Source organism: Mustelus asterias, chromosome 5 (assembly GCF_964213995.1).
Source record: "Mustelus asterias chromosome 5, sMusAst1.hap1.1, whole genome shotgun sequence".
Lineage (NCBI taxonomy): Eukaryota > Metazoa > Chordata > Chondrichthyes > Carcharhiniformes > Triakidae > Mustelus > Mustelus asterias.
The window spans coordinates 124,512,168-124,539,266 of NC_135805.1; the positions used below are offsets into that span (position 1 = coordinate 124,512,168).

Below are 27,099 nucleotides of genomic sequence, written 5' to 3' on the forward strand. Positions count from 1 at the left end.
GGCCCAAACTGGTCCATGATGACCAAAAAACCCATCTAAGCTAACCCCATTTACCTGCATTTGGTCCATATCCCTCAAAAACTTCCCTATCAATGTATCTGTCCAAATGCCTTTCAAATGTTGTCAATGTCCCTGCCTCAACCACTTCCACCGGCAGCTCATTCCACATACATACCACACTTCTGATACATACGTACCACCACTCTTTTTCATTACTCCTTTCAGTAGTGTTTGCTTGGATGTGTAATTGGTTTCCGTTAGTTATTTATCGTTTGCTATGGTTTTGGATCACTGTGGTCTGGGTAGTTCACCTTTTTAGATCTGTATCTATTCCTGTTCCCGTGTGGGTTGTGTGTTCCCGTTTTCTGGGTTTAGGCCATTGAGGATAAAGTTTTCATTTTATAGATCTACACCTTCACATCTTGTTTTCTTTCTGCTGTGGTCCAACGGAAATTTGTATCTAGCCCTTTGATATTTCAGGCTTCAGTGCCATGTTGCATGAGATGTCTGTTTATGGTCTTGTTTTCCTTTATTTGTCCTAATCCCATTTAGGTTCCTGAGAGTCTTTCCCTTAGTGTGTTGCCTGTTTCTCCTATGTATATTATCTTGCATGCCTTACATTGGGTGGCTTTCGCCACATTGTGTTGGTCGCATCTGATTTTTGATTTTGGCATTTGCTGGTGTTAGTGTTGTAGTTTTTTATTTCCTCTGGTGTTACCAGATATTTGCAGGTCGTGCCGTTTTTACTTCTGCATTTCTCGTTCTTGTGCTGTTTTATCCTTGCTATTCTGACTATCATGTCCCTCAGATTTTGTGTCGTTATCAGCTGCCACTATGTTGTAGTTCTCTAAGGTTTTGTTGTTCTTTTTTAAGTTTTCAAAGTTGTTTATGACTGTTCCATTTATTTCTCTACTCTGTGGGCTGAATGTGTTGCCTTTCCAAAGTCTGTTTCTTTGCTGCATATGTGGTAAAAGTGGGATAGTTGTGATTTTATTAATCCCCTAAATGTTTGTCATGGGTGATGGCCCAGTGTACGTAGGAATGTGTGTGTGTCTGTGGTCTTGAAGAATACTCTCGTGGCCAGTTTGCAAGTGCTTGCATTATTGTGTGGTGATTAACATTCTGTCATGTCCAGAAAGTCTATTTGGTCCTTATGTATTGTCATTTTGATTCTAATTGACGGGTGGTTTTTGTTTGTTGTTGGTGAAGGCCTTTATCTCCACCTCGGTGTGTGACCATACTCCCCAGATATTGTCTAGATATCTGTAGTAATGTTGTGGTGTTTGGGGCATCTCGTCGAGTCACCTCCCTTTCTCCCTTTAAGTGTTTCATTGATTGGGGTTTCATTGATTGATGTCTGTTGTTTCTCGTGCAGGTACCTGTATCCTTGGCTTCCAATTTTATTATGTTCCTGTCTGTTTTCTTGTTCTATTCGGGGTCTTTTTTCCGGGGGTGGGAGGTTGTGGCCTTCTTTCTGGGGGGATAAGTGGCTTGGGTTCTGTGTTTTCCCAGTCCCATGTTGTTCTCTGTTTTTGCGCAATGGGTTGTTGGGCTACTCTTGGTTTGGTGGAGTGGTCAGTGATGTCATGTTTTCATCCTTGCTATCTGATTCGTCTGTATCCCTGTTATGCCATGTTGTTTGTGTTTCCCTGGTCGGTGAGTCCTGCTTTGTTGGTTTTCCTGTGTTGTCACCCACATTCCCCACCCACACCCCCACCCACACACACACCCCCACCCCCACCCACACCCACACACACACCCACACCCCCACCCACACCCACACACACACCCACACACACACCCCCACCCACACCATGGTGTTCCCCATGATATATATGCCTTTGCTGTGTTTCGTTCTACTATTGCTAATGGCTGTCTCCCTATTATTGTTACTTCCTGCATTCTCCCCCATGTGCCTCCCCAGTGTGCCAGTTCACCTTGAGTTGATCCTTTGTGTTTTATTCCTTTCCCTGTAATATGCTGGATGCATTTCCTGATTCTCTGGAATGTTTTAGGTGTTGCCCTGTCCCCCATGTTTCTTCTATTCTGCCTAAATGCTGTGTTAGGACCTCTCAGTGCAGTCTGTCCTTACTCTCCCTTCCCATTCCGTGCTCCACCTTTCTAGATTGTTTTCATAATGGGATTTTAAGACCTCCATGGTGTGTCCTATCCAATTTTTCGCATTTATTTTTAATTGTTTCTCTGCGTCTTGGTGGTCGTGTACTGCGCGCCTTCCTCCGGCGAGAGCTTTCAGATTCGCGTCAGTGATTGTATTTTATGAAGTGGCGTGTGTTTGCGGACGGTGGCCGGGAAATAAGAAACCCGGAAACTGAACCGAGCTGTACTTGCGGCAGTGATCGGGAGATGGCGGTCCTACTGCGCAGGAAAGAAATCATGCGAACTGCTGCATTTACTGGCAATGGTCGTGAGATGGCGTTTGTACTCCACGAATAAATTCCACCAAATGCAGGCGGGCAGAATTTGAGGGCGGTGGCCAGGCTCCGGGTGCCATCCCCGTGCGTGAGCATTCAGATTCATAGAATCCTCACTGTAGAGAAGAAGTCCATTCGGCCCATGGAGTTTGCACCGATGGCAATCCCACCCAGGCCTTATTCCCCCGCACATTCGGGGTCTTTTTTCTGGGGGTGGGAGGTTGTGGCCTTCTTTCTGGGGGGATAAGTGGCTTGGGTTCTGTGTGTTCCCAGTCCCATGTTGTTCTCTGTTTTTGCGCAGAGGGTGGTGGGCGAGTGGATTCGGCTGCCGTCAGTGGTGGTCTTTTAAGAGACTCCTGGATGAGTACATGGGACTTAAGAGGATGGAGGGTTATAGGTAGACCTAAAAGGTAGGGATATGTTCGGCACAACTTGTGGGGCCGAAGTGGTTGGGGTGTGGAATGGACTGCCTGCAGAGATAGTGGAGTCAGAAACTTTAGGAACATTTAAGAAGCTATTGGATAGGCACATGGAGTACTTCGGGATGATAGGGAGGAAATAGCTTGATCTGGGTTTCAGACAAAGCTCGGCACAACATCGTGGGCCGAAGGGCCTGTTCTGTGCTGCACTGTTCTATGTTTGGTGGTCTGCACACAACTCCCACTAACGTTTTTCATCTTTTGATGTTCTGCGGCTCCATCCATACAGATTCCACATCGTCCAGGCTTATGTCCTTCCTTACTATTGCGTTAGTCTGCTCTTTAACCAGCAACGCTACCCCACCCTCCTTTTATTTTTTCCCTATCTTTCCTAAATATTGAATACCCCTGGATGTTGAGCTCCCACCCTTGGTCACCCTGGAGCCAGGTCTCTGTGATCCCAATTACATCATATCCGTTAATGACTGTTAATCCATTTTATTACAAATGATCCTAGCATTGAGATACAGAGCCTTCAGGTTTGTTTTTTTGGCATTTTCAGTCCTCTTAGAATTATGATATAATGTGGCCCTCTTTGATTTTTGTCTTTGGTTTCTCTGCCTTCCACTTTTCCCCTTACTGCCTTTTGTTTTCTGTCCCCATTTTGTCATTCTTATGTGGTCTGGCCTACATGTGTCTCCAGAGCCTCAGCAATGTTGTTGACTCTCAACTGCCCTTGGATAATTAGGGATGGGCAATAAATGCTGGCCAGCCAATTAATGGCCCACAAATTAATAAAAAAAGATCTAGATCATCAATATATATCAGGAAAAGCAAAGGCTCCCAAAACCAACCCCCAGGGAACACCACTACAAAGCGACAGAGAAGGAAAGAAGAGGGTGCAGAATTTAGAGTTGCAGTCATAGCTGGTGTAGAGAAAGATGAACTTAATATAAGGTGGCAGCAGGGAAGAAGCTGTTCCCGAGTTGGTTGGTATGTGACCTCAAACTTTTATATCTTTTTCCCAGTCAATGGATGGGAGGCTGGTTTGCATGATGGACCGGGCTTTGTTCACAACCCTTTGTAGTTTCTTGCAGTCTTGGTCAGAGCAGCAGTCATTCCAAGCTGTAATACATCCAAAACGAATGCTTTCCATGGTGCCTCTGTAAAGGTTTGTGAGAGACGTAGCGGACATGCCAGATTTCCCTAGCCTCCTAAGAAAGTAGGGGTATTGGTGGGCTTTCTTAAATATAGCAAAACTAGAGTGAAATTTAGTTTTCACTGGACCAGGAAAATACGTTTCCCAGACTTGATCATCAGCCCTGTATTGTGATAACTGTAAGCTGGATTTGATTTAGAATCTTAGAAACCCTACAGCACAGAAAGAGGCCATTCGGCGCATCGAGTCTGCACCGACCACAATCCCACCCAGACCCTACCCCCATATCCCTAGATATTTACCCACTAATCCCTCTAACCTATGCATCCCAGGACACTAAGGGCAATTTTTTTTAGCATGGCCAATCAACCTAACCCGCACATCTTTGGACTGTGGGAGGAAACTGGAGCACCCGGAGGAAACCCACGCAGACACAGGGAGAATGTGCAAACTCCACACAGACAGTGACCCAAGCCGGGAATCAAACCCAGGTCCCTGGAGCTGTGAAGCAGCAGTGCTAACCACTGTGCTACCGTGCCGCCCTAAGTGGAGAATGTGGGCATCGATCCCACTGCCTCTCACATGCTAAGCGAGCACTCTGCCATTTGAGCTAATTCTCCCAAGATTTACAGGTTTATTTAATTTGAATGTTGTTTGGGAAAGGGAAGTCCAGGGATCTTAGATATATTTTGGAATAAGTGGGTAATTTCTACATAAACTATGTGTTTAAAGTTCATCATTAGTGTCACAAGTAGGCTTACATTAACACTAGAATGAAGTTACTGTGAAAATCCCCTAACCGCCACACTCCGGCGCCTGTTTGGGTGCATTGAGGGAGAATTTAGCATCGTTAATGCTAACCAGCATGTCTTTTGGATTGTGGGAGGAAACCAAAGCACCTTGGAGGAAACCCATGCAGAACAGGAAGGACGTGCAGACTCCGCAGACAGTGACCCAAGCCAAGAATTTAACCTGGGTTCCTGGCACTGTGAGGCAGCAGTGCTAACCACTGTGCCACCGTGTATGTGTTTAGTTATTCATGCACTTAACTGTTTTAGAGTATTGTAGTTCTTTTTGTGTGTATTTTCCTTTCTTTAAGTTAATAAACTTTCTTTAATAATTTTATTCGATGGCTGGACTGGTTCCTCAGTGAGGTTTTACATGAAACTTCACAATATTCCAAAAAGAACAATACACCACCATGAACCAGTGTTTCAAGTTGGGACACCCTCTCAAGTAATGTCAGCGTGGTTCGTGACAAACGCTGGTTATATAGCAGCAGGATGAAGAGGAAGATGATGGGATGGATAAGGGCAGTGATTCACCAGCTCCAATGCAACAACTATCATACAATGTTACCATTGTCCATTACTCCTTTCTTCAGTCCAACATTTGAATCATAGAATCTCTTGGCCCTGACACAGCTTCTGATTTCTCTCATTCTTTCACCATGTGCTTGAGGTTTTCCCCCCTTCATTTTTATCCATTTTGAATTTTTCTTTTGAACATCCTTTCTATTTGTTTATAGCATGTGGGCGTCACTGGCTAGGCCTGAATTTCCTGCCCATCCCTAATTGTCCTTATTCAGAGGGCATTTAAGAATCAACCACATTACTGTGGGTCTGGAGTCACATGTAGGCCAGACCAGGTAGGGATGGCAGATTTTCTTCCCTAAGCATCTCAGTCTGTGAATTCCAAATCTTAACAATTTGCTGGCTTCTTTTACCAATTATGTTAAATCTGTGTCCAGTTGATTGTTCTGTGAGTGGAAACAGTTATTTACCCTTGCAAAATCCTTGATAATTTTGAACACCACTATCAAATCGTCCCCTCAAAAATCTCTTCTGTATCCTTTCAATGATTTCAATTTCTGTTTAAAATTGTGCACAATAATCACAATTGAATTTTGTGATAGGAGAACAATTCCAGCTTTTATCCTTTTCATAACTGAATCTCTAATCCCCAATTCTATCCTTGTAAACCTCCTCTATATTCTCTCCAATATCAGGGTGGACTTGGGTACTGATCAAGTATATTGGGAATTCTGCTCTGAGATAATCATCAGAAAGTAAACAAGATTTAGAATCTTACTTTGTTTTCTATGAATGCACAGGTTTGATGTTGGAGAGCTGTATCAAGTAAACTTTACAGCTGCAACTACATTGCTAAAGTGTATAATGACTAAAGTGCTACTGACATTCTGTGGCCATGGGAGGTGTTTTATCAATGCCAGTTTTTCTCTTTGTGGTCAATTTAAATAGCCACAAATTATCCCTTTTCAGGTAGCAAATTTAATGGATTGTAAAGAAAGCTCAACCAGGAGGAGGATAAACAACCTATTTATCCTCCTCCTGGTTCAGCTTTATTTATAATCCATTAAATTTGCTACCTAAAAACGGATAGTTTGTTTGTGGCTATTTAAATTGACCACAAAGAGAAAAACTGGCATTGATAAAACACCTCCCAGACTGAACAAAGGGGTCACCCATTTAAAGTGGAGATGAGGCAAAATCTTTTCTCTGAGGGATGTGAGCCTCTGTAACATTATCTGGAAAGGTGGTGGAAGCAGAGTCTTTGAATATTTTTAAGGCAGAGGTGGGTAGGTTCTTGGTAAGCAAGGGGGTAACAGACAATCGAAGATAGCAGAATGCAGCTGCAAGGTTACTATATCAGATAGGCTATGATCTTATTAAATGGTGGAGCAGGTGTGAGGGGATGATGGCCTATTCTTGCTCCTCACTCTTTTGTTTGTATGTGAACCCTAAAAGCATGGTTCAGTGGCCCATTTTTCAGGGTACCTCCCTGAACTTATCATCATAAGCAAGATTGAAATTGAAATCCTTGTTGTGACCAACCCAGAAATTTGTGCAGAAGGGAGCCAGTTCACCCCTTTCCCCTGGTGATAACAGGGTCATGTCACCATTGATTTGGTTTTGGTTATTAAATGGGGCATTTCTAAAATATAAATTTAATTATTTTGCAGCTCCTTATGTCAAAGTGTACCTGCTGGAGAATGGTGTGTGCATAGCCAAAAAGAAGACAAAAATCGCACGGAAAACACTTGATCCACTCTATCAACAGTCATTACTGTTTGCAGAAAGTCCACAGGGTAAAGTGTTGCAGGTCAGTATTTTGTTGATATGCTTTGGCCACTCTATTACCCAAAGTCAGTGAATACTCAACCCTCAAAATTATGTTCATTTTAAATGTCTTCCTGAAAGTCACAGCAAGTGATGGACATGTAGGTAACAATGTATGAACTCAACTGATTTGGAAATCTGATCGCCAATCATCTTTACGTGGCCACATAGATTTTTTTTAGAAGAAACTTGCATCTAAGAAGCAACTTCAGTATTCTGGAATGTTTTTTTATAGAGAGTGAGATTTAATGAAATCATTCAATTCTTCAGACTTCACTCTGTGTTCCATCACCATTTCTGATGACAACAGCAAACCTGATGCAGAAACAAGTATAAACTCCAGATTAAATTGATGAATTAGTTCTTGCTTAAATGCACCTCTATCCTTTCTTTGTCTGGAATATAAAGTCTTAAAGAAACCACAATTTGCCCCTCTGGACCCTTTTACCTTAAATGGAATTTAATTTAGATAAATGCGAGGTGATGCATTTTGATAGATCGGACCAGGGCAGGACTTATTCAGTTAATGGTAGGGCGTTGGGGAGAGTTATATCAGTTTGGGTTTAATCGCAGTTGTTTGGGTTTAATCTCAGTTGTTTGGATTTAATATCAGTTGTTTGGATTTAATATCAGTTTGGGTTTAATCTCAGTTGTTTGGATTTAATCTCAGTTTGGTTGGATTTAATGTCAGTTGTTTGGATTTAATGTCAGTTGTTTGGGTTTAATGTCAGTTGTTTGGATTTAATATCAGTTGTTTGGATTTAATATCAGTTGTTTGGATTTAATATCAGTTTGGGTTTAATCTCAGTTGTTTGGATTTAATATCAGTTGTTTGGATTTAATATCAGTTTGGGTTTAATCTCAGTTGTTCGGATTGAATATCAGTTTTGGATTTAATCTCAGTTTGGTTGGATTTAATGTCAGTTGTTTGGATTTAATGTCAGTTGTTTGGATTTAATATCAGTTGTTTGGATTTAATATCAGTTTGGGTTTAATCTCAGTTGTTCGGATTGAATATCAGTTTTGGATTTAATCTCAGTTTGTTTGGATTTAATCTCAGTTGTTTGGATTTAATATCAGTTGTTTGGATTTAATATCAGTTTTGGATTTAATCTCAGTTTGTTTGGATTTAATCTCAGTTGGAGCAGCCTGGGAAGGTTTAAAAAGGGCTAATTTAAAAAGGAGGTTTTTTTTCAAAACAGGGAGTAGGCCCAGGAGCAGCCTGGGGAAGGTTTAAAAAGGGCTAATTTAAAAAGGAGGGGTTTTTTTCAAAACAGGGAGTAGGCCCAGGAGCAGCCTGGGGAAGGTTTTTTGGAGGGTTTAAAAGCAGGCCGCACTTTTGAGCGGGCAGCGTCTGGAGCGGGCAGTGGAGTGAGCAGGGAGCAGAGTGTAAGCTGTAAGGGCTTTGGCGTCAGGGCTTCGGCAAAGGCAAGGAAGGTTGTTTGTTTTTCTTCTGTTACACCCCCTTTTTTGTTTTATCTCCCAAAAACTAAAAAGGACATGGCTGGTATGAGTGGGAGGCCAGTATACAGCATTCGGTGTGGGATGTGGGAGTTCCTGGAGACAACTTGCCTCCCGGAAGTCCATATCTGTGCCAGATGTGTGGAACTACAACTCCTGAAGGATCGTGTAAGGGAGCTGGAGCTGAGGCTCGATGAACTCAGTTTAGTTAGGGAAAATGAGAGATTAATAGATAAAAGTTATAGTCAGGTAGTGACACCAGGGTCTCGGAAGGAAGACACGTGGGTCACAGTTAGGAGGGGTAATAGTCAGAAGGGTGATGTGCCAGAAAGTACCCCAGTGGCAGTCTCCCATAAAAGAAAGGGATGGGCAACAGATGGGAGAAGAGAAGGGAGTGAGCAGTCTGTGGAGGGATCCCCTGTGGTTGTCCCCCTCCAAAATAGGTATATTGTTTTGGATTCTGTGGAGGGGGATAACCCTCCAGGGGTGAGCCACGAGGACCAGATCGCCTCCACGGAGACAGGCTCAGGGGTCCGGAAGGGAAAGAAGGGGTTTAGGAGAGCGATAGTTGTGGGGGACGCAATGGTTAGAGGCACGGACAGGAGTGAACGAGAATCCAGGATGGTAGTCTGCCTCCCTGGTGCCGGGGTACTGGATGTCTCCGAGAGGGTAGGAAGCATATTTAAAAAGGAAGGTAGTCAAACGGATGTGATTATACACATTGGTGAAAATGATGTAGGTAGGAAGAGCAGGGGGGTCATACGAGAGAAATTCAGGGAGTTGGGTGCTAGGCTAAAAAGTAAGGCCTCCAGGGTAGCAATCTCTGGACTGCTCCCGGTGTCTAGTGCAAGTGAGGCTCGGAACAGGGAGATTCTACAGTTGAACGCGTGGCTAAAGGACTGGTGCAAGAGGGAGGGTTTTAAATTCATAGATAACTGGGAAATCTTCAAGTCAGGATGGCAACTGTACAGAAAGGATGGGTTACACCTTAACTGGAAGGGGGCAAATATCCTGGCTGGGAGTTTTGCTAGAGTGTTTCGGCAGGATTTAAACTAGTGTGGCAGGGGGGTGGGGAACAAAACAGTAGGTCAGTAAATACTGAGGCTGGGGTTGAGCTGGGGGCCAGGGCAAGGCTAGCTAAGAAGAGGAGCACTCTGGAGGAGGATGACCTGAGTGGGCCTGGAGGTCTGGAGTGCATCTGCTTCAATGCGAGGAGCGTAACGGGTAAAACAGACAAACGTAGGGCCTTAATGCTTATGCGGAATTTGGATGTGGTTGCGGTGACGGAAACTTGGTTAAAAGGACAGGACTGGCAGCTGAATATTCCGGGGTATAAGTGTTTTAGGCGAGACAGAGGAGGGGCTAAAAAAGGTGGGGGAGTAGCGATATTAGTTAAGGAGCATATTACCGCGGTGCAGAGGGTAGACAACTTAGAGGGGTCATGTACTGAGTCGCTGTGGGTGGAACTCAGAAACAGGAAGGGTGCAGTCACTATGCTGGGGGTGTACCCAACAGCCCACGGGAAGTGGAGGAAAGGATATGTTAGGAGATTCTGGATAGGTGCAGAAAAAATAGGGTTGTTGTAGTGGGGGACTTTAATTTCCCTGGCACAGACTGGAAAGTGCTTAGAGCGGGGGTCCGGACGGGGAGGAATTTGTAAAATGCGTACTGGAAGGTTCTTTGGAACAGTATGTAGATAACCCGACTAGAGAGGGGGCTATACTGGACCTAGTTCTGGGAAATGAGCCCGGTCAGGTCGTCAAAGTTTCGGTAGGGGAACATGTGGCAAATAGTGACCACAACTCTGTTAACTTTAGGATAGTAATGGACAAGGATGAGTGCTGTCCTACGGGCAGGATGCTAAATTGGGGGAAGGCTAACTATAGCCGGATTAGGCAGGAATTGGTGGATGTTGATTGGGAGAGGATGTTCGAGGGTAAGTCCGCGTCTGGCATGTGGGAGTCTTTTAAGGAACTATTGATAAGGCTGCAGGATAGGCATGTGCCTGTAAAAAGGAAAGATAGGAAAGGTAGGATTCGAGAGCCGTGGATAACCAGGGAAATTGAGGATCTGATTAATATGAAAAGGGAGGCGTACGTTAAGTCCAGGCAACTGAAAACAGATGGAGCTCTGGAGGAATACAGAGAGAGTAGGAAAGAACTCAAACGGGGAGTTAGAAGGGCAAAAAGAGGTCACGAGATGTTCTTGGCAGGCAGGATTAAGGAGAATCCTACAGCATTCTATTCATACGTTAGGAACAAAAGAGTTGTCAGGGAGAAAATCGGTCCTCTCAGGGACAAAGAAGGGGAATTATGCTTAGAACCCAAGGGAATAGGGGAGATCCTAAATGAATATTTTGCATCGGTATTCACGAAGGAGAGGGGCGTGTTAACCGGGAGTGTCTCGGAGGGAGGTGTTGACACGTTAGAGAAAATCTCCATTACAAGAGAGGAAGTGTTAGGTTTTTTAGGGAACATTAAAACTGACAAAGCCCCAGGGCCTGATGGCATCTACCCTCGACTGCTCAGGGAGACGAGAGATGAAATTGCTGGGCCTCTGACGGAAATCTTTGTCGCTTCTTTTGGCACGGGTGAGGTCCCTGAGGATTGGAGGATAGCGAATGTGGTCCCGTTGTTTATGAAGGGTAGCAGGGATAACCCGGGAAATTATAGGTCGGTGAGCTTGACATCCGTGGTAGGGAAGTTGTTGGAGAGGATTCTTAGAGACAGGATGTATGTGCATTTCGAACGGAACAATCTCATTAGTGACAGACAGCATGGTTTTGTAAGAGGGAGGTCGTGCCTTACAAATTTGGTGGAGTTTTTTGAGGAAGTGACAAAAACGGTAGATGAAGGAAGGGCCGTGGATGTCGTCTATATGGATTTCAGTTAGGCATTTGACAAAGTCCCACATGGCAGGTTGGTTAAGAAGGTTAAGGCTCATGGGATACAAGGAGAAGTGGCTAGATGGGTGGAGAACTGGCTTGGCCATAGGAGACAGAGGGTAGTGGTCGAAGGGTCTTTTTCCGGCTGGAGGTCTGTGACCAGTGGTGTTCCGCAGGGCTCTGTACTGGGACCTCTGCTATTTGTGATATATATAAATGATTTGGAAGAAGGTGTAACTGGTGTAATCAGCAAGTTTGCAGATGACACGAAGATGGCTGGACTTGCGGATAGCGATGAGCATTGTCGGGCAATACAGCAGGATATAGATAGGCTGGAAAATTGGGCGGAGAGGTGGCAGATGGAGTTTAATCCGGATAAATGCGAAGTGATGCATTTTGGAAGAAATAATGTAGGGAGGAGTTATGCAATAAATGGCAGAGTCATCAGGAGTATAGAAACACAGAGGGACCGAGGTGTGCAAGTCCACAAATCCTTGAAGGTGGCAACACGGGTGGAGAAGGTGGTGAAGAAGGCATATGGTATGCTTGCCTTTATAGGACGGGGTATAGAGTATAAAAGCTGGAGTCTGATGATGCAGCTGTATAGAACGCTGGTTAGGCCACATTTGGAGTACTGCATCCAGTTCTGGTCGCCGCACTACCAGAAGGACGTGGAGGCATTGGAGAGAGGGCAGAGAAGGTTTACCAGGGTGTTGCCTGGTATGGAGGGTCTTGGCTATGAGGAGAGATTGGGTAAACTGGGGTTGTTCTCCCTGGAAAGACGGAGAATGAGGGGAGATCTAATAGAGGTGTACAAGATTATGAAGGGTATAGATAGGGTGCACAGTGGGAAGCTTTTTCCCAGGTCGGAGGTGACGATCACGAGGGGTCACCGGCTCAAGGTGAGAGGGGCGAAGTATAACTCAGATATCAGAGGGACGTTTTTTACACAGAGGGTGGTGGGGGCCTGGAATGCGCTGCCAAGTAGGGTGGTGGAGGCAGGCACGCTGACATCGTTTAAGACTTACCTGGCTAGTCACATGAGCAGCCTGGGAATGGAGGGATACAAACGATTGGTCTAGTTGGACCAAGGAGCGGCACAGGCTTGGAGGGCCGAAGGGCCTGTTTCCTGTGCTGTACTGTTCTTTGTTCGTTGTTCTTTATGGAACAAAGAGATCCGGGGGTACAGTTTCATAGCTCCTTGAAAGTGGAGTCACAGGTGGACAGGGAGGTGAAGAAGGCATTCGGCTTACTTGGTTTCATTGGTCAGAAAATTGAATACAGGAGTTGGGACGTCTTGTTGAAGTTGTACAAGACATTGATAAAGCCACACTTGGAATACTGAGTACAGTTCTGGTCACCCTATTATAGAAATGATATTATTAAACTAGAAAGTGTAGAAAGTATTTACTAGGATGCTACCAGTACTTGATGGTTTGAGTTATAAGGAGAGGCTGGATAGACTGGGACATTTTTCTCTGGAGCATAGGAGGCTTAGGGGTGATCTTAGAGGTCTATCAATAATAAATAATGAGGGGCATAGCTCAGCTAGATCGTCAATATCTTTTCCCAAAGGGAGGGGAATCTAAAACTAGAGGGCATAGGTAAAAGGGTCCAGAGGGGTAATTTTCTCACATACAGGTGGTGAGTTTCTGGAACAAGCTGCCAGAGGTAGTAGAGGCAGATACAATTTTGTCTTTTATAGAGTATTTAGACAGTTACATGGGTAAGATGGGTATAGAGGGATATGGGCCAAATGCGGGCAATTGGGACTAGCTTAGTGGTTAAAAAAGGGGCGGCATGGACAAGTTGGGCCGAAGGGCCTGTTCCGTGCTGTAACGCTTATTTGGCACTGTTCTTGCTGTGAGAAGCATAGAAACGTAGAAGATAGGAGAAGATCACCCTCCCATCCAACTTGGTATCATCTGCAAACTTTGAGACGTTATATTTTGTTCCCTCATCCAAATCATTAATATATATTGTGAATAGCTGGGGTCTCAGCTCCGATCCCTGTGGCACTCCACTAGTTACTGCCAGCCAATTTGAAAAGCACCCATTCATTCCTACTCTTTGTTTCCTCTCTGCCAACCAGTTTTCTATCCATCTCAATACACTTCCCCCAATCCCATGTGCTTTAATCTCTTGTGAGGGACTTTGTCAAACGCTTTCTGAAAGTCCAAAGAGACCTCATTGACTAGTTCCCCCTTGTCAACTCGACTAGTGAGGGCAAGTCAAATTACTTCACAAAGTATTACTTAAGTTATTTTGTGGGCAGACATATGGATAACTGGTACACAGCAATGTTCAACAAAAATTAGACAAACAACGAGTTTTGTTTTTTGTTCATCTGAACAGTAGGTTTTGTCACCTCCAGCGATGATATCTCAAGGGATTGGCAATCACCAAGTTTAGTAACTGAACAAACTATTTATTGTAACAAATATACTATGTACAGTGTGCAAGAAATATGATACAAACCACATACAACCACAGACTGACTGGGAACGTCACATGACAAACCCAAAACCTCACTCCTTAAAAGAGGCTCACTATTACATCCCTGTCCCTTAAGTCTCTTATTACCATATACAAACAAAAGTTAAAGTATTTACAATAAAACAACAATAAACAAGTTCTTTAACACAGTCCATCATAATTAGCTCAATCTGTCAAGGGTCTTTCTCTTCCTCTGGGAGTGATGTAGGTGGTGTCTCCACAGCAGAGATGGCTTCAGTTTGATTTTCAGAAATTGGACTCTCACCTTGTTAAGGTACATCTATGCTTGTTAATTCGTCAGTTCCTGCAGGAATGCTAATTGACCCTTCCTCAGGTTGACTTGTTCATAGAGTCATAGACTCATAGAGGTCTACAGCATGGAAACAGGGCCTTCGGCCCAACTTGTCCATGTCACCCTTTTTTAAAAACCCCTCAACTAATCCCAATTGCTTGCATTTGGCCCATGTCCCTCTATACCCATCATACCCATGTAACTATCTATTTTAAAAGATAAAATTGTACCCGCCTCTACTACTACCTCTGGCAGCTTGTTCCAGACACTCACCACCCTCTGTGTGAAACAATTGCCCCTCTGGACACTTTTGTATCTCTCCCCTCTCACCTTAAACCTTTGCCCTCTAGTTTTAGACTCCCCTACCTTTGGGAAAAGATATTGACTATCTACCTTGTCTATGCCCCTCATTATTTTATAGACCTCTATAAGGTCACGCCTCAGCCTCCTATGCTCCAGAGAAAAAAGTCCCAGTCTATTCAACCTCTCCTTATAACTCAATCCATCAAGTACTGGTAGCATCCTAGTAAATCTTTTCTGCACTCTTTCTCGTTTAATGATATCCTTTCTATAATAGGGTGACCAGAATTGCACACAGTATTCCAAGTGTGGCCTTACCAATATCTTGTACAACTTCAACAAGACGTCCCAACTCCTGTATCCAATGTTCTGACCGATGAAACCAAGCATGCCGAATGCCTTCTTCACCACTCTGTTCACCTGTGACTCCACTTTCAAGGAGCTATGAACATGTACCCCTTGACCTCTTTGTTCTATAACTCTCCCCAACACCCTACCATTAACTGAGTAAGTCCTGCCCTGGTTCAATCTACCAAAATGCATCACCTCGCATTTATCTAAATTAAACTCCATCTGCCAATTCGTCAGCCCACTGGCCCAATTGATCAAGATCCCGCTGCAATTGGAGATAACCTTCCTCACTGTCCACCATGCCACCAATCTTGGTGTCATCTGCAAACTTACTAACCATGCCTCCTATATTCTCATCCAAATATTTAATATAAATGACAAAAACAGCGGGCCCAGCGCTGATCCCTGAGGCACACCGCTGGTCACAGGCCTCCAGTTTGAAAAACAACTCTCTACAACCATCCTCTGGCTTCTGTCAAGAACAGCAAGATGTGTCGCTCTGTGCGATCTTCTTGGAGATCCTCTCCACTTGGAGCCGGCAGTTTGCGGTGTCGATGGTAGTCATGATGTGGAGATGCCGGCGTTGGACTGGAGTAAACACAGCTGTGTTTACCCCAGTCCAACGCCAGCATCTCCACATTCTGTCAAGAAGCCAATTTTGTATCCATTTAGATACCTCGCCCTGGATCCTGTGAGATTTAACTTTATGCAACAACCTACTATGCGGTACCTTGTCAAAGGCCTTGCTGAAGTCCATGTAGACAACATCAACTGCACTGACAACATTACTGGCAGGTATAACTGGAGCAGTCATCTGTGAATCCCTTCTTCTCAAGTGATCAAAATGCTTTTTTAGCATTTTACCTTGAACTTCCACCTCTTTGATCTGCAGCACAGACACAGGTAATTTATGAAGGAAATTCATGGCTAACAAGATAATTTCTTGTGGCACTGCTGCAGACAGCCTACTTTCTGACAATGGGAGAAGGTTCAAGCTGTCTGCATTTGTGTCCCTGGTCGGTGTTGGAAGGTGTATTCATAGGTTACCAAAAATAAAGCTGCATCTTTGCAGACATTATTGGAGGGATTGCCTTATTTTCTCTAAACAGCCCTATGTTTATAATCAGTGATTACGGCAAAATGCCACCCATAAACAATCTGTTTTATCCTGAAGCTGACAAATCCAAATAGTCTTTCTTGATTTGTGTGTATGCCTTCTCTACATAAGTTAAGGTCCCTGAAGTGTTGCCAATGGGTGTTTCTGACCAATCATGCATTTTATGGGTCCTCCAATATAGAGGTGTCAGTATCATGTAAAAGTTTGTAATGAATCATCTATAATAATTTATCATTGCAAGGAAGGACTCTTTGGATGTATTCTTTGGGTTGGTGTAATCGGGTGTAATCCGTATGCATCCATCAAATCCAAACACTTCTCTCTCTTTAGTGAAGGGCCATTCAGACTCAAAACATTGGCTCTATTCTCTCTCCATTGATTCTGACAGACCTGCTGAGATTTTCCAGCATTTTTTGTTTTTGTTTCAGATTCCATCATCCGCAATATTTTGCTTTCTTCCCTCTTGTCTTACTCCAGCTTTTTGGAACCTTTTTAAAACCTCTTCCAGGTTAGTTAGATTCTCCTCTTCTGTGGCTTCTGTGATCATCATCCAAATAAATGACTAGAATCCTACAGTGCAGAAAGAGGCCATTCGGCCCATCAAGTCTGCACCAACCACAATCCCACCCAGGCCCTATCCCTATATCCCTACATATTTATCCACTAATCCCTCTAACTATGCATCCCGGGACACTAAGGGGCAATTTAGAATGGCCAATCAACCTAGCCCGCACATCTTTGGACTGTGGGAGGAAACCGGAGCACCTGGAGGAAACCCACACAGACACAGGGAGAATGTGCAAACTCCACACAGACAGTGACCCGAGCCGGGATTTGAACCCAGGTCCCTGGGTGAAGCAGCAGTGCTAACCACTGGGCTACCGTGCCGCCCCTACTTTAGGCAAATCTTGCAAAAAAATTTCCATTGTGCATTGAAAAATTGCACAAGACGACAAAACTCCAAATGGCAATCTGGTGCACTGATACAGGCTCTTATGTGTGTTAATAGTGACAAATTTCCTGGAAATTTCCAGTTCCAACTGACTTGTGTCTAACTTGTTGTATATTAGATCCCCAGCCAACTTTGCATACAAGTCCTTTATTTTAGGTATACGGTACCTATCTAATTTCACTGCCCAGCTTACCGTTACTTTGTAGTCTCCGCATATTTGTAAGGTCATATCGAGTTTGACCACTGGCACAATGGAAGCTTCCCACTCCACAAATTGCATTTGATGCCCAAATCTTCTAATCTAAGTTCAGTCTCTACCTTCACATGAAATGAATAAGGCATTTTTTCCAGAATGAACATTGGCTTTCAAGCCTTGAAATTTGCCCAATTCATCTTGAAATTCCTCCTTGTGAAGACTTCATGTAGGTCTCTGTTGTGGGAAAAATGCCACTATTTGTCAGACCTCAAGGTTCCAAAAATACAGTTTATTCAACTGAGCTCCGTGGAGACAAGGCACAAGTCAGTAGCAAACCTTCTCTCAGTAAAATGACGGGAACGGTCCATCTTTATACTTTTTAGACAATAGATGGACCAGAGATTTGAACATTATCACATCGTTATAGGCAGATACAAACATTTAACATAGTATTGTTCTTATGAATGGGTACATTTCCTATGTCTGTGGTTATCAATGGTTGGTTTCGGCTCATTCAGGTGCTAATCGGTTTTCCTGCATTCATATTTTCCCGCTCTTTCTATGAGTAATCTACTCCCTTTGTCTCGGGTTTTCACTTATCTAAAAGATGTCTCGATCCTTGGCTGGCTTCCTGAGGTGTTTGTTAACTTTAAATCACTGTCTGTGATTCTAAATGACTTGTCTGATGGGTTTGATTTCAAGTGATCTTTGTCTAAGTGGAAGCCGGTGTCTGTTTTATGGTTCCTTTCCCAGTTAACTCTGTGTGTCAGGCAGTCATTTTAAAGTTTTTCCCGTTACAGTCCCTCCTTTTGGTCGGATTATAGCGTCAACAATCCCTCGACCAACAATTATACATTCACATATACAAATTTTCGTTCTTCTCTCCTTCTTCGTTTCTTCTGATGTCTTCGGGGATCTTCATGAGGGGCTCTTCTTCGATGTACACACTGGCTCCTGGCACAATTCTCGTCAACATTATTTTAAAACAGACTTTAAGGCATCCAATAGTCAGACAACAGACAATTATAATTGCAATGAGTATGACCAATCCATGTAACAGGTGGATCATATCCACTAGCCATGCCAGCCAACTACTTCCTCTCTTGGATCCCTGTCTGAAGCTATCAAGTTGTTTCCTGATGTCATTGATGACCTGTGTAATGTTGTAAGACTCATCTGTGACATGGATGCATTTATTGCATATGATTGCACATACTCCCCCTTGTTGTATATTAGATCCCCAGCGTATCGTGTCTGCTGTGCCATTTCTTGGTTAACAGCCTCCAGTGCTTTTGAAGTGCTGTTTCCCAGGACTGTTAGTCCACAAACAATCTTTTACCCCGGCTGAACCCCCCCCCCCCCCCCGCCCCCCCCCAAACAGAGATAAAGCTCCAAGGAACACAGATCCCAGTGAGGATCCCATTGTGCCCGCAGTTTCCCAGTCAGCGCAGAATTCCTTGCTAATAGCCCGAGTTACTATTCTGCATTTCCACCAAGGTGTGTTTGGTGTGAAGGATTATATTCCCTGCCATGATTACTGGCTCGCTAATCTCTACGGCCCAGGTGGCACAATCCAAGGCGGCTATGCACCTTGGCAGCCCGGTGACTAGCGGCCCTTCTGCGGTGGAATAATACCCTATGGGTCTCTTTCTGTCGCCATGGTCCTGTGTTACGACTGCGGAATAGAACCCTTCCTCATTATTACAATGAATGTGGAAGTCCTTGTTAAGATCGGGTAATCTTAGTCCAGGGGCTGATATTAGTTCTGTTTTTAGTTTATTGTAAGCCTCTTCTTGCTCGGGTCCCCAGTCTACGGGATCTAAAGCTGGCTTCCCCCCTTTAACGAGTCTCTGTATGGGTTCTGCGAGTTTTGAGAACCCTTGGATGAAACTCCGACTGTAGTTGAATAGTCCTAGCACCTTTCTAACCCCTCTTATGTTAACGGGTCGCGGCATCTGTTGTATTGCCTCTTTCCTGTCCACCGGCATTTCTTTAAGTCCTTGGGATATAAGGTGCCCTAGGTATAGGACCTGTGATTTCCCGATCTGCGCCTTTTTGGGGCTGACCTTCAACCCCGCGGCTTTTAATTCGTTCAGCACTAAATATAAGGCTTCTTGATGTCCTGACTTGGACTCTGAAGTTATTAGGATGTCGTCTACATATTGTAGGGTCGTGCTACCCTCTGGCAGTTCTACCCTGTTTAGGATGTCACTCATCACTCATAGTGGGGCTGTTGTGGAATCCCTGTGGTAAACGGGTCCTGTCTCCCACTGTAAATGCGAATTTGTCTTGGGATTCAGGGTCCAATGGTAAGGACCAGAATCCATTAGCTATGTCCAGTACTGTAAATATTTTATGCTCCTGTGACAGTCCATTCAGGATTGTCGAAGGGCTTGCTACAATGGGGTGCAGCTTGGACGTGACTTTATTATGTCCGGTGTAATCTATTGTGAGCCTATAGCTTCCGTCAGGTTTGTTCACTCTCCATGTTGGGGAGTTAGTGGTGCTTGTGGTTTCTCTCAGGATCCCTCTTTCCACTAACCCTTTAACAATCTCTACTACACGTTTCTCTGCTTCTGGTTTGATTGGGTATTGTCGGTGTGGCTTATGCTCTGGTCCCGGTACCTTTATTGGGTCCGTTTTGGTCAAACCGGTATCTAACTTTGTTTCAGCCCATACTCTGGGAACGGAAGCACAGATGGCTCCGAACCCTCCTGTCTCTAACTCCCATTTTCTGGTGGTGACTGTGGCCACCTCAATGGTTTCGAGGTGACTTGTGAGTTTCCCTATTCTAGTTTTTCGACCGTCCTGTCTTGGCCAAATTAATTCTCCCTTCCCACAGTCTATCAAGATCTCAGGCACTACCTTGTCCTTTTGTCGAACAGCACAAATCACAGTTACTTATTACTATCAGCAGTTAGTACTTATCACTATAACAAATACACAGTACAAATATTTCCCCCTTGTAAACTGTATTTTCTGATCCAGTCTGACTCTCAGATTCCGCGATCTCTACCCCGGTTGCGATCGTGGCCAATCGATCTCACCAGTAATAGGATCCTAGCCGACTACGCCAATTTGTTGTGGGAAAAATCCACTAGTAGTCAGACTTCGAGATTCAGAGAACACACTTTATTCAACGGAGCTCCGGGAGACAAGGCACAAGTCAGTAGTAGACCACCTCTCGGTAAAATGTCGGGAGCGGTCCATCTTTATACTCTTTACACAATGGATGGACCGGTGATTTGAACATTATCACATCGTTTAGGCAGGTACAAACAGATATAGACATTTAACATAGTATTGTTCTTATGAATGGGTACATTTCCTTATGTCTGTATCTATCAATGGTTGGTTTCAGCTCATTCAGGTGTTAATTGGTTTCCTCGCATTCATATTTTCCCGCCCTTCCTATGGCTAATCTATTCCCTTTGTTTAGGGTTTTCCTTATCTTAAAAGATGTCTTGACCCTCGGCTTGGTTTCCTGAGGTGTTTGTTTACTCTGAGTCACTGTCTGTGACTTAGAAATGACTTGTCTGTTAGGTTTTGATTTAAAGTGATTTCTGATAAGTGGGAGCCGGTGTCTGCTTTTTTGGCTCCTTTCCCAGTTAACTCTATGTGCCAGGCAGTCATTTTAAAGTGTGCTTTTCTTGTATTTTCCCCTTACAATTACAAAGCTGTACTGCATGACAAGCTGGAATAAAAATAGAACATAACGAACGCAACATAACATTTATACTGTTTTATAAATATATCAATGAATGTGGAGGGGTGGTGTAGTGGTATTGTCACTCGACTAGTAATTGAGAGATCGAGGGTAATTCTCTGAGGACCCACCATGGCAAAAAACAAATTTTAAATTTAAAAGCCGGAATTAAATGATCATGAAATCATTGCCGCAAAAAACCCAACTGGTTCCTTTTGGGATGATAACCTGCTGTCCTTACCTGGTCTGGCTGACATAAGACTCCAGGAGCATGATTTCCCTGTCATGCTGCGCTGCTCGAGTAGCACAGCTGGCTGGGAAATATCTGCAGGAGGGCTGAAATGAGAATCACGACCAGCATCCAGCCACTTTTCCAGGCCATCTTTTATGGTGTAATCAGTCTCATACTGTTTCCTGGAGCGAGATCGAATGCAATATTGAAATCGTCATTTGAATCTCATTCGGGAGCTCAGGTCTGTATCATCTGGGCTCGCTCATGTTTCTGACCCTGCTAAGGGAGGTTCCCACCAGCGGGGGTTAAAGCATCTCGGGGGAGCCAGGCATGATGGCCTCACTGGTGGGGGCAGAGACCATTGAGGCCCCCCTTGGGTGGTCGGTGGGTGCGGGGGGGGGCACTGCCAGCCACTGGGCACTGGGCAGTGGTTCAGGGGTGGGGCCTAGGGCAGCAGGACCTTTTGGGCTGGGGCCAGGCCAATCAGTGGTGGTGGGGGACGGCGGGAGGGGGGGATCCGGACTGGTGATCGGGGGTGGGGGGGGGAGGGGTTGTCAGGGCTGGCGATCGGGGCAGGGAGAGTGTTTGAGGTTGGTGCTCGGCTGGGAGAACGGGGAAACCATCAGGAGGGCGGTGATGGGGAATGGTCCAAAAGAGAAAATGCTGGAAAATCTCAGCAGGTCTGGCGGCATCTGTAAGGAGGGAAAAGAGCTGACATTGAAAGTCCAGACGACCCTTTGTCAAAGCTGCCAGACCTGCTGAGATTTTCCAGCATTTTCTCTTTTGGTTTCAGATTTCACATCCGCAGTAATTTGCTTTTGTTTATGATGGGGAAGGGTCAGTGCGCTTGCGCCAATCTCCCCACTCGGATATTGGCGCATGCGCAAGAGGTCCCCCTCAGCTTGCAGATGCTGACGTCTTGGATGGAGTTAGGCCCCGCGCCCCACTACCAGCGTGAATTCCCCGGTGAACTCTGTGAAGTACAGAGTGCCGGAAATTCAACCAACTAAGTTCGCCTCCCGTTTTTCTGCCCGTTGGGCACATCAAATTTTTTTTTGAAAATCACAGATCCGCAGCAACGTGTTTTACTCTAAAATGCCCTCTGAAACGGCTATGCCTGCCACTCAGGCTAAGGGCAATATTCTTATTAAACGTCACCGGCAACATATCCATCCTATATATTTTCTGAATTGTTTCCTTTCACACCCTCTTTGATTTTTATTCTTGTTTTCTCTATATCATCAGATAAAATTCTCTGTAATTAACACCAGAGAGAACAATTACATTCTTAAACCCTGCATCCTTCCCAGCTCTCATCAGTAGAAAAAGCTGCCATTGTCATTTTTATTTTTTGTAAAAACCATGTTTCCCTGCTTTTCACCCCTCTCACTTTCTGATATTTTGAAGGCTCTATTGCCTATGTTCAGACAAATCCATCCCAACAAATTATTTTTAACTGATATGTAGCTGTTGTTGGGCATTTTCAGTAATTTGAATGGGCTATGGAACCAAAAGGTTTGACGTTCCCTTTGACGTATCTTGAATCCAATGTCCCTTTATTTGCAGCTGTTGGCCATTGCCAGCAGTAAATTTAAATGACATCCTCATTACTGGAGTACTTGCAATTGTTACGCCTTATTTATAATCATGGTAAGATTGCACAGCAACCAAAATATATAGGTCTGTCAATAAATGAATATTGGAAAGTTATTTGCGTATCCTCACTTTGTTTCTTTATTATTTTACAGGTGATAGTCTGGGGAGATTATGGCCGTATGGACCACAAATGTTTTATGGGAGTGGCACAGATTCTGTTGGAAGAGTTAGATCTATCCAGCATGGTGATTGGTTGGTACAAACTGTTTCCAACATCTTCATTGGTGGACCCCACCTTGACTCCCCTCACACGTAGAGCTTCCCAGTCATCTCTTGAGAGTTCAGGTGGACCTCCTTGTGTTAGGTCATAGTGAACTGATCACAAACGGGACAAAAATCACAAGCTGACTATAGATATGATCAAGACTATAGATATGATGCCAGACAATCACTCTTGTTTTGCCAATAGTACTGTTTCAAAAACAAAAATAGGGCTTCATAACTCATAAAAGGTACATAGATATCTGTGTATGTATTTATGTATGCTGGCATGAATTGGCAAACACACATGACAAATACTGAATGGAACCATAAGAGGCTAAATGATTGAGACCAGAACTCTGACCTAAAAAAATGTTAAATGTTTTCAATTAGATAACAGCAAACTGGAAAGATAACAAGAATCAGAAAAAATGAATTGTTCATTGATGTTTCTGTCGAAACTTTAAACAGTGTTACCCTCACAGTGTTACATTTTGTTTCTCTGCGCACACTTTGTCCACTGCTGTCTGTTGTATTGAAACCTCGCCAAACTTCTGCAACTGTTCCCCCACTCCAATGCTGGCAGGGTCCCTTCCTGTTGTCCCTTTATTAAAGGGTGCATAGTTATGTGAGCCTCACAAAAGATGTTCAACAGAACAGTGCAAAAAATGCCAGTATCTAGATATCACTGACAACCTTGCCAAACTTCTGCAACTGTTCCCCCACTCCAATGCTGGCAGGGTCCCTTCCTGTTGCCCCCTTATTAAAGGGTGCATAGTTATGTGAGCCTCACAAAAGATGTTCAACAGAACAGTGCAAAAAAATGCCAGTGTCTAGATATCACTGACTCTCAGTTAATATTGATTTATTTTGAGTTACTACAGAAAACTCAAATTCAAATTTGATCAGCACCAATTATACTTGTAAGCAAAGATTCTCAAATTGTTGTTTGCCATTTGCCACATAATTGCCATTGTTTTTCTCTTTGTAAACCAGGTACACGTTTGCATTATGAATTAATATTTTTATGTTTTCTGATGTTTTGCATGAAAATACAAGTTTTGAAACTGCGATCAGTGCTGGGGACTGTTAAAAACAGCTTCAGACTTGATATTCTGCAGAGATTGTGGCACTAAGATGTTTCTGGTAATGCAATTCTTTTCCTATAATTACAAGCAGTTGAGATAACCTCTGTATAAAATTGTACATTTGACTTCCCAAAGTGTTGATCAATAATGGATAAGCTGTTTGAGCTTTACCTGGGAATTTTCCTGATCACGTGTCACAAGGCACTCTGATTTGCCCCAGTTAGAGCATGATGCAAGTAGTTTGATAATTGCTGGAAATTACAGTTGAAGTTTCCTGCACATGTTAGTGTTTTTTAATCTGACTTCAGTTTACATTATTTCAGAATTACTGCAAGCACAGTGCTTGATTTTTTTACAGTGAGATGTATTATTTTTTGAAAGAAAAGCAAACTTTCGATTTGCTTTTTTTAAAAAAAATCATTTTTCCTTAAGTCCCATTAGCCTTGAAATCCCATTGATGCAGATGGTAATTCTCTTCCTTCTTCCTCCTGCTCTCATGGACCATTTTGATTTTCAGATCACTGATGTGGAACAGCATGACTCTGGAACTGTTCAATTACTGCATGCATGTTTTGTAGGGGGGAAACAACACAGGAGTTAATTAATATGTATGTTAGTTCCACATAGGCCAGCTTGTATGTTGCATGTACTTGTACAGTTTGCTTGTTATTAATATAAAGAAATAATTAAGAAATCAAAGCCATTAATTTATGTTAACAAAGTTTTGCTGATTTGAACTAGGCTCAGGTCTGGTATGAATGTTTATTGAAATAATTTTTTGTACCCTCTCTGAAAAATAATTGCTGATGTAGTACAGAAAAATAACCCTATTTGGATTTTGGTGTAAGCTCTCACTAACAGATGTTAGAAGCATTACGTATACACAAAAAATGGACCTTTAGGTACTCTGCCTGCATAGAGTGAATTGACCAGATCTTTAATTCATCTGTTGTCCTCCAGGGTGGATAAGATTGATTACTGCCTGACCTGCTGAGCAGGAATAATTGAAGAAATAGTTTAAATAGGTCCCATTCCATTTATTGTGGCCAAATGCAGCTGATTTGGGTTGTATCTTCCTAACTGCAACAGTTGTCTGAACATTCCCCTGTGCTTTTAAATGAACTTCAGACTCATATTATGTAAACATGTTTAATAAAATTTACTTTTCATGTCAGCTTTAGACGTTTTCTTTTTTCATTAATCAAGCTCTATATGGAAAGTACAGAGGAAATCGAATAAAACAGGAAAGAAGAGAAGCAAAGAGAGAACTTCAGAAGGACAAGTTGGTGGAGTGGGCAGATAGTTGGCAGATGAAGTGGCAGATGTGTAAAAGGGTAAGGTGATGCATTTTGGTAGGAAAACAATATAAAATGCGTAAAATTCTTAAAGAGCTGCAGAAGCAGAGGGCATTGAAGGATGTGAATGCATTGGAGAGATTGCAGAAGAGGCTGACAAGAAAAGTTTCAGGGATGAGAATTTTAGTTATGAGGAAAGATTGGAGAAGTTGGGACTGTTCTCCTGGGAGAGAAGAAAGCTAAGAGGAGATTTGGTAGAAATGTTCAAGATCATGAGGGGACGAGACAGTAGATAAACAAATGAAATTTAAATAATTAAATATTTTTTAACCGCCTTCTTCGGTGGGTAGGAAGACAACAAAGTATTTTTCAAGATAGAAAATATTCCTCTTTGTAAAACAATAGGGCACCAATTCAAAGTAATTTGCAAAAAACAAATGTGACTGTTGTGGGAAAAATCCACCAGTAGTCGGATCTCAAGGTTCCAAAAATACAGTTTATTCAACGGAGCTCCGTGGAGACAAGGCACAACAAGTCAGTAGCAAACCTTCTCTCAGTAAAATGACGGGAACGGTCCATCTTTATACTTTTTACACAATCGATGGACCGGAGATTTGAACATTATCACATCATTATAGGCAGATACAAACATTTAACATAGTATTGTTCTTATGAATGGGTACATTTCCTATGTCTGTGGCTATCAATGGTTGGTTTAGGCTCATTCAGGTGCTAATCGGTTTTCCTGCATTCATATTTTCCCGCTCTTTCTATGAGTAATCTACTCCCTTTGTCTCGAGTTTTCCCTTATCTAAAAGATGTCTCGATCCTTGGCTTGGCTTCCTGAGGTGTTTGTTAACTTTAAATCACTGTCTGTGATTCTAAATGACTTGTCTGTTGGGTTTGATTTCAAGTGATCTTTGTCCAAGTGGAAGCCGCTGTCTGTTTTATGGTTCCTTTCCCAGTTAACACTTTGTGTGCCAGGCAGTCATTTTAAAGTGTGCATTCCTTACGTTTTTCCCCTTCACAATATACAATCACCGATCCGAATCTGAAAGCTGAAGATTTTATTTTCTGATGGAAGTGTGGAGGAGTTGCGGGTGCCTTCCGCGGGCGTCCGCTATCAGATTGGGGTCAGTGATTTACATTGTGGGCAGGGGGTGGGATGGATTAGCGGATGGTGGACGTTTTACGGGTGCATTCCGCGAGCGTCAGCTTTCAAATTCGGGTCGTATTTTTATTTTGTGAAGGCATTTGCGGACTCTGGCCGGGGTCCCGGGTGATGTCCCTGGCCAAGGGTTTTCAGAATAGGATCAGTGAATTAATTTGTGAAGGGGGCAGGATTGATTTGCGGGCGCTCTCCGCTTCCGGGTGCCTTCTCGGGGCATGAGCATTTATCCTTGTGTTTTGTTCAGGCAGTGAGCAAATCCACCCCGCCACTGAACAGAATTAAAGCACCAACCCCAATCTGAAAGCTGACGCCCGTGAAAAGTCCCCAGAACCCGACCACCGCCCGAAAATTCTCCCCGCCTCCTGCACGAAATAGAATCATCGACCCGAATCTGAGGGCTCAAGCCCACGGAAGACACCCAGAACCCGGCCACTGCTAGAAAATTCATCCCACCCCCTTCACTAAATTAATCACCGACAGGAGCCTGAAAGCTATCGCCCGGGGCAAGGCACCTTCAAATCGTCCACCGTCCACAAATCCATTCTGCCCCC

General features: G+C 43.7%; 1 protein-coding gene across 1 annotated transcript in view; it reads left to right on the forward strand.

The window, feature by feature from the left end:
- LOC144493793 (regulating synaptic membrane exocytosis protein 3-like) overlaps positions 1-25,255 on the forward strand; it is a 56,132-nt gene extending 30,877 nt beyond the window's left edge. Inside the window, exons 2-3 of the mRNA XM_078213288.1 lie at positions 6,994-7,133; positions 22,886-25,255. Of these exons, the coding sequence (XP_078069414.1) occupies positions 6,994-7,133; positions 22,886-23,104 (359 nt within the window). The 3' untranslated portion in view covers positions 23,105-25,255. The remainder of the gene's footprint in view (positions 1-6,993; positions 7,134-22,885) is intronic.
- Positions 25,256-27,099: the final 1,844 nt, after the last annotated feature.